This window comes from Aethalodelphis obliquidens, unplaced genomic scaffold (assembly GCF_003676395.1).
Source record: "Aethalodelphis obliquidens isolate GAN/ISIS:26980383/991018 unplaced genomic scaffold, ASM367639v1 scaffold97, whole genome shotgun sequence".
In the NCBI taxonomy this organism is placed as follows: Eukaryota; Metazoa; Chordata; class Mammalia; order Artiodactyla; family Delphinidae; genus Aethalodelphis; species Aethalodelphis obliquidens.
In genome coordinates, this window is record NW_020838041.1 from 268664 (window position 1) to 285788 (window position 17125).

The window sequence follows — 17125 nt, forward strand, 5'->3', positions numbered from 1 at the left end:
ATGGATTTTTCAGGGGGGGTTATATTCGTTTTTGGTTGTAATGGATACTGTTTGGGAGTGTTATTTGAATACTAAAAACACATCTTCCTTGTAGGGAACATCTTTTGAAAGGCCTGCTAACGCAGTCTAATCACTTGGGTTAAGGAAGTAAGACGCCTTTGCAGTGACTTGGAACAACTTTCTTGACTTCCTGCAAAGAGGACGCTTTACAGCATTTTTGGAGAAGTTAGTAAAACCGAATCTGACATCACTACCTAGCAGCAAGTGGTTTGTTCTCAGCAAAGGAGGAAATTGCTCCCTGTCCGATAAGACACCAGTGAAGAGTATGCATTCATTTCTTTTCTTTTTGATTCAGTTTTACAGAGAAACATTTTTGCGGAAATAACCATTATTTTGCCTTTCAGAAGGACGCATGCTATTTCACAGGAATACGACTGATTTCCAGATATGACCATGTATTTGTGGCTTAAACTCTTGGCATTTGGCTTTGCCTTTCTGGACACTGTAGTGTTGGTTACAGGTAAGTACGAGGAAATTCATATTTCCTTAGTTAGTGTGTGTGTGTGTGTGTGTGTGTGTGTGTGTGTGTGTGTGTGTGTAAGGTCATTGGTTTGAAATAGACATAAAAATAAATTAAGCATTGGTGACTGGAGGTGAGGAAGCCAACTGTAAAACAGTCAAGGTTATTGTACCTCAGAGGGACATGGCTTGCTATGTGACAGAATACATTGTTTCTGTTTAAAAAGGCATACATGTTTGGCCAAACAAGAAATCACGATTTAAAAGGCAAACATTGCCTCTCTGTATCTTGGTTCACAAACTGTTCAAACTTGGATATTACAAAAGCTATTACTTAACCCTCAAAATATACAAACACAAGTTTATGAATGTCTAAGGAAATTTTAATGACAAAAGAAGTAAATTTTTATCTTTCCAACAAAAAATGCATTTTTAAAAATCATAATATGTCTTTGCTTGCGTGCAAGCCACTCCCTTTTTTCGGACCAGTAGTTTGCTTCCTCAAATTTTGATTATGACTGAAATATTTTATTGAATACTTAGTTGTATGGTAGTTTAAAGTAATACAATTGGGTATTTAATTAAATATTAACTTTCTGCAAATTCTTATCACAGAATGTATTTTAAATCAAGGTTTTGGTCCCTTACAGTCGTTTTAATGCTTATTTGCTTTGAAAATTCTTATGGGGCCGCCGCCCTTCCTGGGTGATGGGTAAATAGTAGCGCCTTGACGAGATAAAAATACTTGAACTCTTAAGAATCATGCAAATGCTGTATTCTATAGGAAACTATAACTAATCGGACCCCTGGTACCTATTCACGTTTGAGATCTTTGTACACTTATGGTCCATTTAATGTACATTTCCTGAACGGTTTCAGTTTGGGTCATGAGTGCGTTTTTGGTTGATATGTAATATTACTCCTTATGGTGTAGAATCTAAAAGCAATGTTTTATTATTGAAAAGGTATTTAAATGGTATTTTTGTAGATTTCCAAATAAGTAAAAAAAAAAAAAAGAAAAGAAAACAGGAAAAATATTTTTAAAAATCTTGCTGATTGTAATTCACTTTGAAATCTTTTTTTGACTTTCTACTGCTCTCCTTTTCTCTAAAGGGCAGGGCAGTAGCTACCTTCTGAGCACGCTACATTGTTAATTTACATTTTGTGTAACCAAGGACAGTAGAAAGCAGCGTGGATAGTGGTTTTTTTGTCTGTTTTCTTTAACTGCAAAAACGGATTAAACATTTTTTATATAGGTACAGCATTTTGTCTTAGTACAGAAAATGTTTACCAAGTTACCATTCCTATAAAGTTGGTTATAATAATAAAAGCCAAATTATAAAGAATAATAATTTTAATAAGGTAATAATAAGTGTATTATCATAAGTCAGAGTAAATTTCCATTAAAAATTCCCACTCAGGAACTGTTGGAAAACATTTCTGAGTGAGCATCAAGAAATTCTCAAATATTTTATAGGCCACAGAGCAAACCACCATAAAAATTTCAACACAGTCTATTAAGGATTTTTACCGTAAGAAACATCTTTGAATTTATCATCAAAATAAGAGTATAAAATGATCTAGCAACCTTTAAACCAATTGGGCTGAATAGTTTATACTATAAATAAATGTATCGATATACATAGATTTATTTTGAACACCAAGTTTCACTTCAACTGCTCACATAAATATGGAGAGCAAACATACTCATTTTTAGAAAAAATATATAGATATAATTATCTAGGTGCGCAAATCTTGTTTATCATACTTTGAAGTCCCCAGAGAGATTTTGGGATTCACTGTATAATTTTGGAAATTATTAATTCTTTAAATGATATATTTTTCTATATTAGCAACCTATGAGTTGCATTATATGTTTTACTTTAATGTGTTCAGTTGAGTTTCGTGTTTATAGGAAATATTAGACCTCAAATTTATATTGTGAACTCTAAGGGCATAAAGAAATAGAGCCAAATGGAGAGTGACTTCAGTGGATAAATTGTTGCACAACTCAGATGTGTTATTTAATCTCTAAAATATGGGCAAAGTTACACTTTGCCAGCGCAGAGTAACATCGCTGGCTGAGTTTTACATAAATGTCTGATCTATTTGCTCTGTGCCTCTTTGCCGTGTTAACCGGAAACCAACACTTTGTTTAAAATTTCTAAATAATTCTGGGGGACAGTGATGGTTTCAAGCATGCAGGTAGGAGTGAGTGATCTCTGGCTCTAACAAAGTACTGCCAGAAGCTACGGCTTCACACCATAACAGCCATGAATACATGAGTTATGTGAGTTATGAGTCATAACAGTTAAGAGTCATTTCCTGGACATAAGTTTTCATTTTTCCATCTAAGTAAAAAAGAAAGAGCTCTTAGTTCCAAGCATGTACCTTGCCTTGCCCATTGCAGGTATTCAAAACTAGTTATGAATTGAATTTGATCAGCAATCCTCTTAAGTTCTAAATACAATGTAGAGTTTGGGGGTGGTGAGTATGATTATATATTGATTTTTTGGAAAACATTTTCCTAATACAAATCTGCCTGGGATTGTTACCATCGCTAGACTCTGAAATGCCTTTGGTTAGAGGGAAGGGGAGGTGAGGTTAGGGGTCTGGTTTCCTTTTCCTCCCTTTCTCTACGTGACTGAGCACAGGGTCAGAGCCCTCAGCTTTGAGCTGGGTCTTTGCTCTGTTCTGGGCTACTTGGTATCCTTCTACCAGTGACAATTAAGTACTGTAAGAACATAGATATTTCTACACTGTTTGTATGCATATACATACACACACACATAAATAGATGAGTTATATATATATATATATATGTGTGTGAGTTATATAATACACAAACATTATATATTTATGTATGTATACTGGTCTGTCTGTCTATCATCTCTCTACTGGTTCTCCACATTTGTCTACTTTTAAATATTGGAGTTCTATGGGCCTCAATCTTCGGCCTGTTTTTTTTTTTTTTTTCGGTACACGGGCCTCTCACTGTTGTGGCCTCTCCCGTTGCGGAGCACAGGCTCCGGACGTGCAGGCTCAGCGGCCATGGCTCACGGGCCCAGCCGCTCCGCGGCATGTGGGATCTTCCCGGACCGGGGCACAAACCCGCGTCCCCTGCATCGGCAGGCGGACTCTCAACCATTGCGCCACCAGGGAAGCCCCTTCGGCCTGTTTTATTCTTATTTCCTAAACTCAGAGTTCCTTATCATCACCTACTATGCACTGATGATCCTGATTCTCCATGTCCAGACTCACCCCTCAGAAGGCGGAACCTACCTCCTTTCCTTCTTTTTTGTTAGATTTTTGTGTTTAATATTTATTTAACACAACATTTTCCAACTAAATCATGAAACCCAGATATATTGTTTCATTCCTAACTTTCTCAGTCAAACAAACGGTGATGTAGAGCTATTCTAGAACTCTAACAGTATTGAGGCAAAGTCTCTAAGCAAAATTATTTTAGCCTGTGTGCTGAGGGCTTATGTCTTTTTACTTTTTCTAATTTTACTTTATTTATTTATTTTTATACAGCACGATCTTAGTAGTTCTCTATTTTATATATATTAGTGTATATATGTCGATCCCAATCTCCCAATTCATCCCACCACCACCACCCCACCACCACCACCCCACCACCTCCTTTCCTAAATTTAATCTTGTTTTACTGTGTTGTGTTTTTGCAAAAAAGAAAAAAAGAGAGGGAGAGAGGGAGAAAGAAAACCTGAAATATATATTTAAATGCTCCCCAAGTCCTATCATTTTACTTTGTAATGATCTCTAAAATCTTCGCCCCCCCCACCTCTATTGACATCCCTTTAATTCACAACTTTATCCCTTTTCACCTGCAGTGTTGTAGTAGTATCCTAATCTGTCCATTTCTTTTCACACCCTACAGCTTAAAAATATAAAATCAAAGAGGAAAAAACCCTCCGACATCTTTTCGTTGCCTTGGTTTCTATTCTAAACTTTTGCCAGAACAACTGAGTCCACCGATGGGCTAGGAGCATGGCAGGAGCTGGGCAGGGATCTTTTTTTCTTTTTCTTTTATGATTGACTAAAATAGAACAAGCAGCAGGTAGTTTCAACACCCTGCCGCTCTACACTTCCTCAAGACCTCCAAGGCGCTGCACCAATCCTACTTCCCCTCTAAAATTCTCTTTCATCACTCTTGCCACAAAACATCTCCACTGAATTTGGATACTTTTTAACACCTTTCCTTGTCATTTTTCACATACTATTTCAGTTTACTGTTGCTGGCATTATCGTTTACCAATCAGAGCATTACGGGCATTGTAACCTACATGATAGCAGAAACCGTCTTATGCCTTTTCTGTATCATTTGTGCTTGATTTCTTCCCAGACACTGAAAAAGCAATGGGCATTTTTTGATGAAACTGCAGATTATAATAATAGAGGAGAAGGAGGAGGGTAAGACAATTTTCAGAAAGAAAGGACAGAGAGGGGAAAAACATGAAATGAAAAAACTAGTCAGAGGCGAAGTGGAAGGTGGAGGCCATTGGACAATTTTATCAAGATTAAGTAGAATCATTTTAGATCTAGATCTTTACAGGCTTTGCCCTTCCCCCCAACCCCACCCCATTTCCTTCTTTCATCTCCTTATTTTACCTTTTCTCTGGAAAGAGCCTCCTGATTTCTTAAAAATCCATAGTTCATGCATATGTTGTTTCTAAATTTTCCTCGACCTACTCTTTGGACGTTCTCGCTAGTGGCATTTCATTTGATGGGTCTGTTTTGTTCTTCAGATCCAGACGTCCACAGGAAGAAAAGTAAGGAATAGGGAGGGAGGGACTCATGTAGCAGGGGAATGAGACACCGGAGACAGGTCCAGCCCCGGCACATACTGGTGTGGGTAGCACTTGACCTGGGACTGTTGCCAAAGGCAGATGGAAAACGGCTCACCCTGCCAGTTGCATTTTGTGTGCACAGAAAGCCTGTAGGAGTCTGAGCATCATTTCTTACTAGATAATGTGATAAAGAATTTCAATCTGAGCAGGTGAAGGGCAGAGATCTGTAGTCAGGTTGATTGACTTTGTTGATGAAGGTGCATGCAGCATTCATGTTACAGGGTTTTGTTTACAGACCATGTGTATATAAGAGTTACTGGTGCAGAGAAAGAAATTCATCATCACTGCAGATCTTTGATCTTTTTCAGTCATCTTATAAGTCTATAGGAATTGTTAGACAGGAGAAAAGAATGGAAATTTCACTTAACCTCAGTTTAAACTTAATTTCAATCTTGTGTAAGTAGTTTTGTCAGTACGAGACACCCAACCACATACTAGTTGCTGATCACCAAAGAGTTATTGCTATGACTTTTGCATGCATAAAAATAGTAGTCTTATAAACAACAAGGTCCTACTATACAGCACAGGGAACTACATTCAATATCTTGTAATAACTTACAATGGAAAAGAATCTAAAAAATATATATATGTATACAACTGAGTCACTTTGCTGTACACCTGAAACTAACACAATAATGAAGTCAACTGTACTTCAATTAAAAAAAAAGATAGTCTTATGGAAGGATAAAGAAAAAAATACAATATCGCAGGCTATTCATTTAGCAATACCATGTGATATCTATTTCTACACAATTCTGCAATATACAGAAGTAAAATTTACAGTAATTCATAGATTTTGTGTATATGGCTGTAATCAGTATTTAGATAAGAAAATATTTAATTATTGCCTAAAATCTTTAATGTGCATTCCTTTTATATATGTCAATATGTTATTCCAATTTCAGTCTCTCAAGAGTCTAGGGAATGGCTATTGTAAGCAGAGTATTATGTGTTCAGGAAAACAACAGAAACAAGCAAAAATAAAGAAAGAAATGAAAACCTTCCTTCTCTTTCAGCTAGGGCAAGCATAAATATATATAAAATGAGTGCCAGGGAAATAGTCAAGAATCTTTCACGTTCGTTCACTTTATCTTCAATTGATTCCCTTCTGAAAAGATAATCAGCAAGATTATCAATGCTTTTTCTTAGGTTCTGTACTGAAGACCCAAACTCAAACACACTTTAACATCTTTTACGGTGCACACTTACACAGTGTTGAAAGATTAAACATTCATTTCCTGTTAAAAATGAGACACAAGTATCTGAAGTGAAAAAAGTGGCTTTACTAAAGCTTCAATTTCTCCTATAAATATATCGCAAGTGTGATAAAGTTGTAACTCCATGTGATGATATTTAAATGAAAATGATTGCCATTCATATATTCAAAAATTTGCTTCCAACCAAAATGTGAGCAACTGGAGGAAATTCATCAACCATCTGCAAAAGTGATCTGCTGGAGAGCAGAACTTGAGTCGAGGACAACTCAGCATCATACTCAGAGGTAGTGTCAGGAAATGAATACACGGTAAAGTGAACTTAACAAAAATCAGTGGTAGATAAGAAGAAACTCTTTGCTTCGTAAATTAAAACAAAATGTCCTGATAGTCATGAAAATAGATTAGAGACACCTATACAAATAACAATGATGTATCGATAAAAGAGGTTATCAAAGGGACAAAAGCAAGAAATAAAGTGTGGTCACCATTTTAAATATTTTAAATGTTTTTTAATATTTTAAATATTTCCACTTAAAGAAAACGACCATAATTTGTTTACTGATAAAAGAAATACTAAGCATCATAGGAAATGAGTCAGGAGCCATCCAGGTTGGAGAAAACCATGGCAGGTGGAACGAGAAATACTTTGGAAAGCAAATTCTATGAATAGTGTGATCTGGATCCAAATCATTTTCCTTCTCTGATACACCATTTCCTCAAAGTGTTGTAAGCATTAAACGTGATAATATTTGTGACACTGCTTTGAAAACGGTGAGGTGCTCTGCAAAGTTGTAAATTTCATTTACGTAATCCCTCGAAATCACAGCACACAGCTCTTTCCCGTTGAAACGTGATCCCAAATCACATCTCTTCCTTTGAGAGACTGAGAAGATAAGGCTTAAGGCTGTGTGGAAGAGGAATAAACTCTTATAGATCTTTGAATGTTTTTAACTTTGTATCGCCTATTTTAGGGATTTTCAGACTCCTCTGGATTCTACCTCTTAAATAGTTTATAGATATATTCCAACAGTGTCTTAACATTAATAGCTTGGAACCTTGTCTCCCTTCAGCTGTTACCAAGATAATCTTTGTAGAAGGCAAAACTCACCTTTGTACATTCCTCCTTCAATGGCTCCCAGTTGGGATAGAGAATATACTGATCCCATGATTTTGGTCTCAAGGTGTTTTGACTCAACATTTATGAATATAAACATTTAACATTTATAAATTTTTCTTGAAAATATATTTCACAGAAAAATTCCCCTCCATTAAGCTAGTTTAATTCCTTGAGTATTTTTTATATAACCTGATTAAATCATTACCAATTTTTCCATTTTTATTTTACTGAACTAACGTTCAACAGCATCTATTTTCATTTAATTTTTACAATCGCTATTAAATTCATGAATTGATTTTTATCCACGGCACATTTTACTGATTATAGTTTATGCCTGTGGGAATTTTCCTTTATGGTTATTATTTTTCTTTTCTTTTCTTTTCTTTTTTTGCGGTGCGCGGGCCTCTCACTGTTGTGGCCTCTCCCGTTGCGGAGCACAGGCTCCGGACGCACAGGCTCAGCAGCCGTGGCTCACGGGCCCAGCCGCTCCGCGGCACGTGGGATCTTCCTGGACCGAGGCACGAACCCGTGTCCCCTGCATCGGCAGGCGGACTCTCAACCACTGCACCACCAGGGAAGCCTGGTTATTAATTTTCTAAGTGCAATTTTTCTTGTCAAACCACACAGATCTAAATTGCCCAAAAAGGCTTTAATTTTTCTATTTAGCCAGAAATAACACTTCATGTGTGCAGTTTTAGCCACTGTTAGTTTCTTTCTTTTTTTTTTTTTTTTGCATTTCAATATCACATAAAATACGTCATGTAACATAATTTTTCACTTTTGTCAAAGTTTAGATTGGGCAGTACTAGCTATACTCAAATCTATTTTGTGTTGATATTTCTATTAGTAACATCCATTTTGTGATTGAGAGCTCCTTCAGCAAGATTCCTTTTTGAGATTTTGAGAGTTTTTGGTTATTTCTCAGGTAGCCAATGGAAACATTAGTATCACTTATTAGACTGCTGTATAGTCTAGCATTGGTGTATTTTAATTCTCATTCATTTGTACCAACTTCTTACTAACTGGTGGAACAAAAAGCAAATAGAAGAATCAACACAAGTTTAAAATGTTCTCAAGGCACAATGGTGGGTGAGGTCAAAATAAGGTGTCAAATCATCCTCCTTTGGTCTCTGTGCACTTAGGAAAAATGAAAGCAAACAGCATGGCACACACGGTTCTAATTTAATCTCTCCAGATTTCTCCAGCTTTATCTGGGGCCACTTTGTGACAGGTACTATTGTAACTTTCATTTTCCTAAAAATATAATGTTTTCCTGTCTCCAAACTGTTGCTCACCCCTCCATGTTTTCTTCCCTGCATAATTTTTTTAAACTGGGCAAATTATACTTGCCCTTCAAAATTTAGTTCAGAGGTCACTTCCTCTGGGCAGCCCTCCTGCACATCCTCTGCTCTTTCACCCCTTTCACACCTGCACAGGTCCTCTTCTGACCTTCTGGGGATCTCTTTACCTGGCTGTTTCTCACAGTAGCTGGTGAGCTCGTGTAGGTTTTCACTGGGTCTCTCTTTTTTTTTTTTTTTTGCTGTACGCGGGCCTCTCACTGTTGTGGCCTCTCCCATTGTGGAGCACAGGCTCCGGACGCGCAGGCTCAGTGGCCATGGCTCACGGGCCCAGCCGCTCCGCGGCATGTGGGATCCTCCCGGACCGAGGCACGACCCCGCGTCCCCTGCATTGGCAGGTGGACTCTCAACCACTACGCCACCAGGGAAGCCTGGGTCTCTTCTTATTTACCAGTGAGTTGAATGAATGGATGGTGTGTCAGTGCAGCCCACCCCTGTACGTAGAAAATACTTAACAACTCAGGCAAACAATTTTAATTGTCCTTTTGTTGTTGTTTCTTAAGTGAACTATTCATGGCAAAATTTCTACATGATAGAAAATTTCAGGAAATAGAAGAAAGAAAAAAATTGCTTTAAAATCTTTGCCAACATTTTTTCTTTCTCTTTCCCGATCTTCCTCTCTTTCGATCACATGCTGTGTATAAAATTGCATATCCTATTTTTTTCCTAAGTAAACCATGATTATTCTAGGCAACTTGAGAAATACAGAGATGAATACATAGGAAAATAAAAATCAGATTACCAATACCATCACCTAAACACTTTATGAGTATTTCATTTTACCAGGCTAGCTAAACCTGTTTATTTATTCATTTCGTGAACAAATATTTTGTAAGTGTTTTCGTTGTTCCATGAATTGGGCCTACCATGTCCCATTCCTCTCCTTGTGAAGTCTGTAATCTCAGTGAAGCAGTGGCTGCTTAGAGATGGGGTTTTAAATCTCCCAAATTCTTCAAAATCTTTCTCCTCGAAGTAATAGTATACCTCACAACAGATAATTATTTGTGTTCTCAATGTTCTATAAATTATAACTTATTCCTTTAAAATCTGCATATAGTACACTATTTAAGTAAAAACTCTATTCTTGCCGGACTACATTTAGGCCTCCATTCCAACCAGATTCCTTTGGAAGGCTTTTGGTGATAGAAGTTTGGGAGCTGCAGAACTAGGCAATAGCCTCAATTTGCTTTTGGTTTGTTTTATGATTTAAACTGAAAATAAAAGATTTATTTGGAGAGAAATTTTAAGCATACACATATACGCGCCACACAAACAAAACCTCAACTGTTTTTGGTGATCTTCCACAGTAATTTTCCAAGGTTACCAGTTCATAAGGAGTAAGACTTGGGGAGGTGAGGGTTGAGATTTCATGCTGAGTCTATCTGATTCTAGGTCTATTTTTTTCAGCCTTCTGAAAGGTCAGCTTAATAACCAGGTAATTGAGGACATGATGATGGTGGGCAAATCACAGCAAGACTGAAGGGTAGTTGGTAGTTGCTTAGAGGTCATTTGTGTGAAACATGCATTAATCCCCATGCACCTGATTTAGCTGCATGAGGGAACCATTGTATACTGAGCCACTTCCATATCCCTAGCGAGATCTAAAACTATAAAAAGCAAAGAGGCACCTTTAATTAATTTGTCTGTACCATGAATGCTGATGCCATGTTAATAATGCAAAAGTGATGTTATCATCATTGTCTTGAAAGGTGGTTAACAAGGCATAGCACCCAGTCTGTCTCAAGGTGAGTGATAGGATGGAAATAATGGATCTTCCCCATCCCTAAATTGTTTTTGATATTACATAAAAAGAAAGCCATTGTATAATGTACCAAAGTATCTAGATTTTTTTGTTGCTGTTTTTGAAGTGCAAGGGAAGTAACTTGACATTTGTTAAATACTTTGATCATGGAGGTTTTCATATTATTATTATTATTTATGATAATAATTTATGATATTCATAATATATTATGAATGATATTATGATATTCATTATGATATTCATTATGATTATATTCATTATATTCATTATGATATTCATAATATCATAATATCATTTCATAATAATTTATGAAATTATTATTTCATATTATTTCATATTATTATTATTATTATTATTTCATATTATTATTATTATTCATATTATTCCAGGAAGTGTAGGCACTAGACAATCTTTTCATACTCATCCAAGAGGCATATGAAATGAATCAGGTAGAGCTCTCTTATAGTTTGCTACTCCAGGAATAAGTTGGCTATAACTTAAGGGAAAGTGAAGAAAAAAGTATGTGTATTATTTGGTTACTCTGATGAATGTGGGCTGCCAATCAGATAATTCAGGCCAAATATTGTACTTTGACTTCTTAAAAAACTTGAGTTTCCAAATCCCCTTTTTGGTTTCTAAACTAAGATTTTAACTTATGCCTAATAAACCCTGTCTTTTTACTTTTCGGTCATTTTATTTTCTTAATTTACTTACTGATACTTCAGGTATGATCAAGATATATAATATCTAAGAAAACATAAATGAAGTGGAAGACATCAGTTCAGAGTTTTGACTGTAAGAGGAAGTGATGACATGAAGGGGACAGATGATGGAAAGAAGAGGGTCAGGGAGCTGATGGAAGTAATTTAAAGAGATAATTATAGAAATGTTGGATTGAGGCATGCTCTATTTTTTTTTTAAAGGTGTTGTTTCTTTTTTTAAAATTTATTTATTTATTTATTTATTTTTGGCTACGTTGAGTCTTTGTTGCTGTGCGCGGGCTTTCTCTAGTTGCGGCGAGCGGGGGCCACTCTTCATCGCGGTGCGTGGGCCTCTCACTATCACGGCCTCTCCCGTTGTGGAGCACAGGCTCTAGATGCGCAGGCTCAGTAGTTGTGGCTCACGGGCCTAGTCACTCCGCGGCATGTGGGATCTTCCCAGACCAGGGCTCTGAACCCATGTCCCCTGCATCGGCAGATGGACTCTCAACCACTGCACCACCAGGGAAGCCCCAGAGATGCTCTACTTTTAAAGTGCTTAAGAAATTAGTCTTTGACATCTTGTCTGGAGTCGATTCTGAGCTTTCCAATTATGAAATGTGAGGAAAATTACCTTTTAAATTCTCAGCTTCATTATCTGTACAATGGGAATAATGGCAGTAGCTCTTAAATGAGACGATTTACTCCTTGAGTCAGTTGTTTTTAGAGCCCCTACTATGTGCCAAAGTGCTGACACAGTGGTACATACAACAAATAAAAATCGTAGTAAATAAAAATAGTGGTAAATAAAACTTTCATGAAGCTTATATCTTAGCAAGAGAGATAACAAAAAGCCAAAAAAGTATTAGAGAAATTTCAGATATTGATGAGTGTTGGGAAATGAAACAGTGTGATATGACAGAGACTGGCCAGACTTGGGGGTGAATGGCCCTTTAGACAGAGTGATCAAGGAAGGCTTCTTTGAGGAAGTGTCGTGAAGCTACTTGTTGGCTGATGAGAATGTAAAGATTCAGGTGAGAGGAACTGGCAGGTGCGAGGCCCTTTGGAAAAAGCAAACAATTGGTGGGTCCAAGCCACAGAAAGGAGGCCGGGTGCTTGCAGGATGGTGAGTAAAGGCTGAGTGGTGTGTGGTGAAGAGGGAGAGAGAAACAGAAGGAGAGAATTTATATTCACCCTAAGTGTAATGAGAAGAAGCCATTTGGAATTTTTAAGCAGGGAATGGTCAAATCTCTTTTCCATATTAAGAAACCACCCTGGTTGCCATGTGGAGAGCAGGCTGGAGGTGAGACAAAGCCTGGGGATTAGTTAGAGCCCGCTGAGTTGGTGGAAGGGAGAAGGGTTGGGGACCTGGACCAAGCGTTGACAGTAAAAGAAAAGGACAGATCCACATGGGATCTGGAGAAGTTGCTGTGCAGAAGGGGAGTAGGAAGTTGTTCAGAATGACTCTTTTTTTTTTTTTTTTTTTCCATGAGCAACTAAGATGGGAAACATCCCAGTTGGGGGTAGACAATCCAGTGTCTGCTTCGTCCATGTGAATGCTTGAATTCTCCTCAGGCATCCAACTACAGATGCCAAGAAGTCAGCTGGAGTTAAGAGTGAGGGGCTGATCAGGTCTTGATCGGAGCCATAGCTTTGGGAGTCGTAGTGCAGATGGGATTTAGAGCTGAGGGATCCACTATGAGAGAGTCAGAAGAATGTTCAGACGGAGAAGTACCGACGCTCCGACTCTGAGCCCTGGGACACTGCATGTCTGAAGGGGTTGGAAGGAGGGGTTAGGAGAGGAGAGTCAGAGCGGGCAGTCAGTGAGGAAAGGAGAAGAATGTTTTGCTTGGGATGTTGAAAGAAAGGAGTGATGATTGTGAAAGGCTTAACATGTTTGCTGGCATATAATAAGAATCCAGTAAATTCCATTGAAAATCCAAATTCATGTCTCCTCTTGAAAGGTTACTGAACAGTGATTGTGAACATACTAACTATTGTCAAATATCCCCTTTTAACTTTAATATTATCACAAAAGTAAGTATGAAGGAAGTTATAACAATATATGGAAGGATCAAATATCTTCAATGTATGTATTATACATGTCTTTATATATGTTTACATGTATCCTTTGTTAGCTTAGCTATTAAAAAAAGGTACAGCTTAAAATAATCTGTTTTAATAAAAACTATATAAAATGTATTGAGAGACTAATGAATTAGGAATTTAACTGAGAATGTCTTGAAAAGACAATGCTCTGTTGAGTCCATTTTGGGGACCTTGTTTTGATGCATATTGATAAAAATATCTTTAAATATTATTTAAGCCAACATTAGGACAGGTTGGGGGTTTGTTGAGAGTTAATTTGTTACATAAAAGGCTTATTTCTTTTTTTATTGAAATATAGTTGATTTACAATATTGTGTTAGTTTCAGATGTACAGCAAAGTGATTCAGTTTATCTATCTAGCTATATTAGATTATTTTCCATTATAAGTTATTACAAGGTATTGAATATTGTTTCCTGTGTTATATAGTAAACCCTTGTTGCTTCTCTATTTTATGTATAGTAATGTGTATCTGTTAATCCTATACTCCTAATTTATCCTTCCCCCCTCCCTTTCCCCTTTGGTAACCATAAGTTTGTTTTCTATGTCTGTGAGTCTGTTTCTGTTTTGTATATAGATTCATTTGTATTATTTTTTAGATTCCACATATAGGTACTATCATATAATATTTGTCTTTTGCTGTAAGAGGATTATTTCTAAATCAAATTTTAAATCTTTCATTTCTTTGAGAAAATTGAAAACAATTGGATATCACATAGGCTTATACCAGGTAGAACCTAATAGCCTTGATAATTGTACAGGATACAAATAAGGATTTGTCTTTATGAGATCATACATAAATAAGATTTTAATATCACACTTGGCAGGTTTGCTTCGAGAAGATCTTTAGGGCAATGTATTTTTTGTAGTCACTGGTAGCTAGCTAGCAAGAAAAGCAGTGCTTACCAGGTACTGCTCTGAACGTTTTATAAATGTGATCTCGTCTAACTTAAGTACACAAACCATGATCAAGTCTAGCTTATACTTGTCTTTGTTAATTTGTTTCCCAATATATATCATAAAATGTACTGATTTTCGTGTCCTAAGAGGAAAGAGCTAAATTTCATTTTCCTTGTTCTAATTGTAAGTACTAAGATTGACCAAGAAGGAAAGGGAAGCAGCCCAGGGCCCCTCCTGTGTGCCTGGCCCTCTGAACGATGCTTTGCGGGCACCATGCTGGTCTCACCTCTTTCTACATTTTCTGTATTCAGAATTCTTCAGAGTATCAAATAAATGTCCCAACAATTCTTGTTCTCTAGTCTTAATAGCAGAGAGCAGAATTAAGGTTAAACCAAAAAAGTAAGTAATCTAAATATTACTGATATTTATTTTTGTATGATGGTGTTTTGCTTATGTTGAAAAATGGGCACATTGAATGTTTTAGCAGTTTACTGTGATCTCTATTATGAAATCGTATTGAAAAGGTTCAGCACAGGAGAAAGTTGTACAGCTTTCTCTTCCGGCCCTGCTGCATTTTCATACGGATGTAAAGCTTCATTTAGGCACATCTGCTTCATCACACGTGCACACAAGGTGGAAGAAGGCGGAAGAGGGGATGAGAGAAATAGGACCAATTTACTGCAGGCAGTATCTTAGTGCAGGGGAGATAGATAATCATGCACGTGACTGTAGCATCAGTGAATCAGAAAGCCTAGTTGCTGTAATGCAGAAAATCTGCCTGTGTGTAAGTAGTAGGGAGATAAAAGCCTGGTAAACCTAAGTAATCCATTTTCAGATGTGTGAGCTCAATTATGGAGCAAATATGACTTTAGTTGCCCATTGCTTCAAGGATAAAAGTTCGAATGAAGGAAATGACTTTCCATCTAAATAATAGAGGACTCAGCGTCCTTTCGATGTGAACAGCTATGATGCTGCCTTGCTACCTGGTAACTTTAGAACAATGGAGCCCATGAGTCCATCTACAGGTTCAAGAAAGAGAGGTTCTTACAGGGAGGAAGAACATTTGCAGGATGACCTACAACAGAAGCTCACCAAAGCCTTTGAAACCCAAGATTATCCCTCTTCTAAGAATAGAAGGTGGTGCTGTGTTGAGGGCAGCTAGAAGGCATGGGTGAAAGAACCATTGGGATGACCAGTGAGAGACCAAAGGCAAGTAGAACCTCAAAAATCTGGATGTGGAACAAGTTAGATACAATATAAGGAGAACTTCAAAGATGGGGAAATAAGAATAATAAAAATACCTTTAGTTGTCAGATGTAAGATTTGTCCAGTTTTGTCACTATTTTTCAGGAGCATTGTAAAACTAAAGATATTTTCTATTAACATCAATTTAGCTCTAGTGTTTTTCTCATCTATCTTCATTGGTCAATTTTCAAAACAACAAAAAAAGTATATTATGTTCAAAGAATCCAAAATGACTTTTTTGTTATTCTTAATAAAATGCCTTCTTTTAAACTAAATTTAAAATTTACATTTCTAAATAAGGGGTGGTTACAGAAAATCGATGAGAAAGCACTTCATAAAGTATAATGAAATGAACTCATAAGGGATTCTTACTTTAAGCATTTGGAAAACTATGGAGTACCAATTTCTGTTATTACTGTTTTTATTTTTATAAATTTATTTACTTATCTGTTTGGTGTTTTTTTTTTTGGCTGTGTTGGATCTTCGTCACTGCATGTGGGCTCTCTCTCTATTTGTGGCGAGCGGGAGCCACTCCCCGCTGCGGTGTGCGGGCCTCTCATTGCGGTGGCCTTGCAGAGCACGGGCTCCAGGCACATGGGCCTCAGTAGTTGTGGCATGCGGGCTCAGTAGATGTGACTCGCAGGCTCTAGAATGCAGGCTCAGTAGTTGTGGCTCACGGGCCCAGCCGCTCCACGGTATGTGGGATCCTCCTGGACCAGGGCTTGAACCTGTGTCCCCTGCATTGGCAGGTGGACTCCCAACCACTGTGCCACCAGGGAAGTCCCTGTCATTACTATTATCACTAGCTTCTCTTTTGTTTTGTCACTTTAAGAATTGAAATAAAAGTTGAAATCTTTATTTAAAAAACAAGAAATGTTTGCATATTAATCTATAAATCAAAACACAGAAACATGGAATGTTCAGCCACTATCAATGTGGACTCCTATTTTGTAATTAAACTATTTTACAAACATCTGTATTTGCTAAAGAGCAATGGACTAACAAAAGAAAAAATCAATGCAACCCACAAAACCATGGTTCTGTGGAATCTTTGCTCTGGTATCTGTTTTGTCAATTTATGAAAGAAAATGCTTATCATGGTTCTATTTTTTGCTGAAAGAGTAACCTTTATATTTTAAATCAAATGTTAATCAAGTATTTACATAATGTTGTTTCTGAAAAAAAATTCATGTGCCTTTTATTTTAATTCACTCTTTATTCCATTCCATATTGAATGTAGAAAATATTACTACAATTCTTTTAAAACAGAAGTAAAACATAATTCATTTAAAAATCTATTTTGGGGCTTTCCTGGTGGCGCAGTGGTTGAG

At 37.0% G+C, this 17125-nt stretch overlaps 1 protein-coding gene across 5 annotated transcripts in view; it reads left to right on the forward strand.

Moving 5' to 3' along the window:
• Positions 1-208: 208 nt before the first annotated feature.
• PTPRC (protein tyrosine phosphatase receptor type C) overlaps positions 209-17125 on the forward strand; it is a 123011-nt gene continuing 106094 nt past the window's right edge. For 2 of the 5 annotated variants that reach the window (XM_027096069.1, XM_027096070.1), the window contains exons 1-2: positions 209-323; positions 405-520. In XM_027096069.1, the coding sequence (XP_026951870.1) occupies positions 448-520 (73 nt within the window). In that variant the 5' untranslated portion in view covers positions 209-323; positions 405-447. The remainder of the gene's footprint in view (positions 324-404; positions 521-17125) is intronic. The other 3 variants (XM_027096072.1, XM_027096073.1, XM_027096071.1) reach the window with 2 other exon arrangements.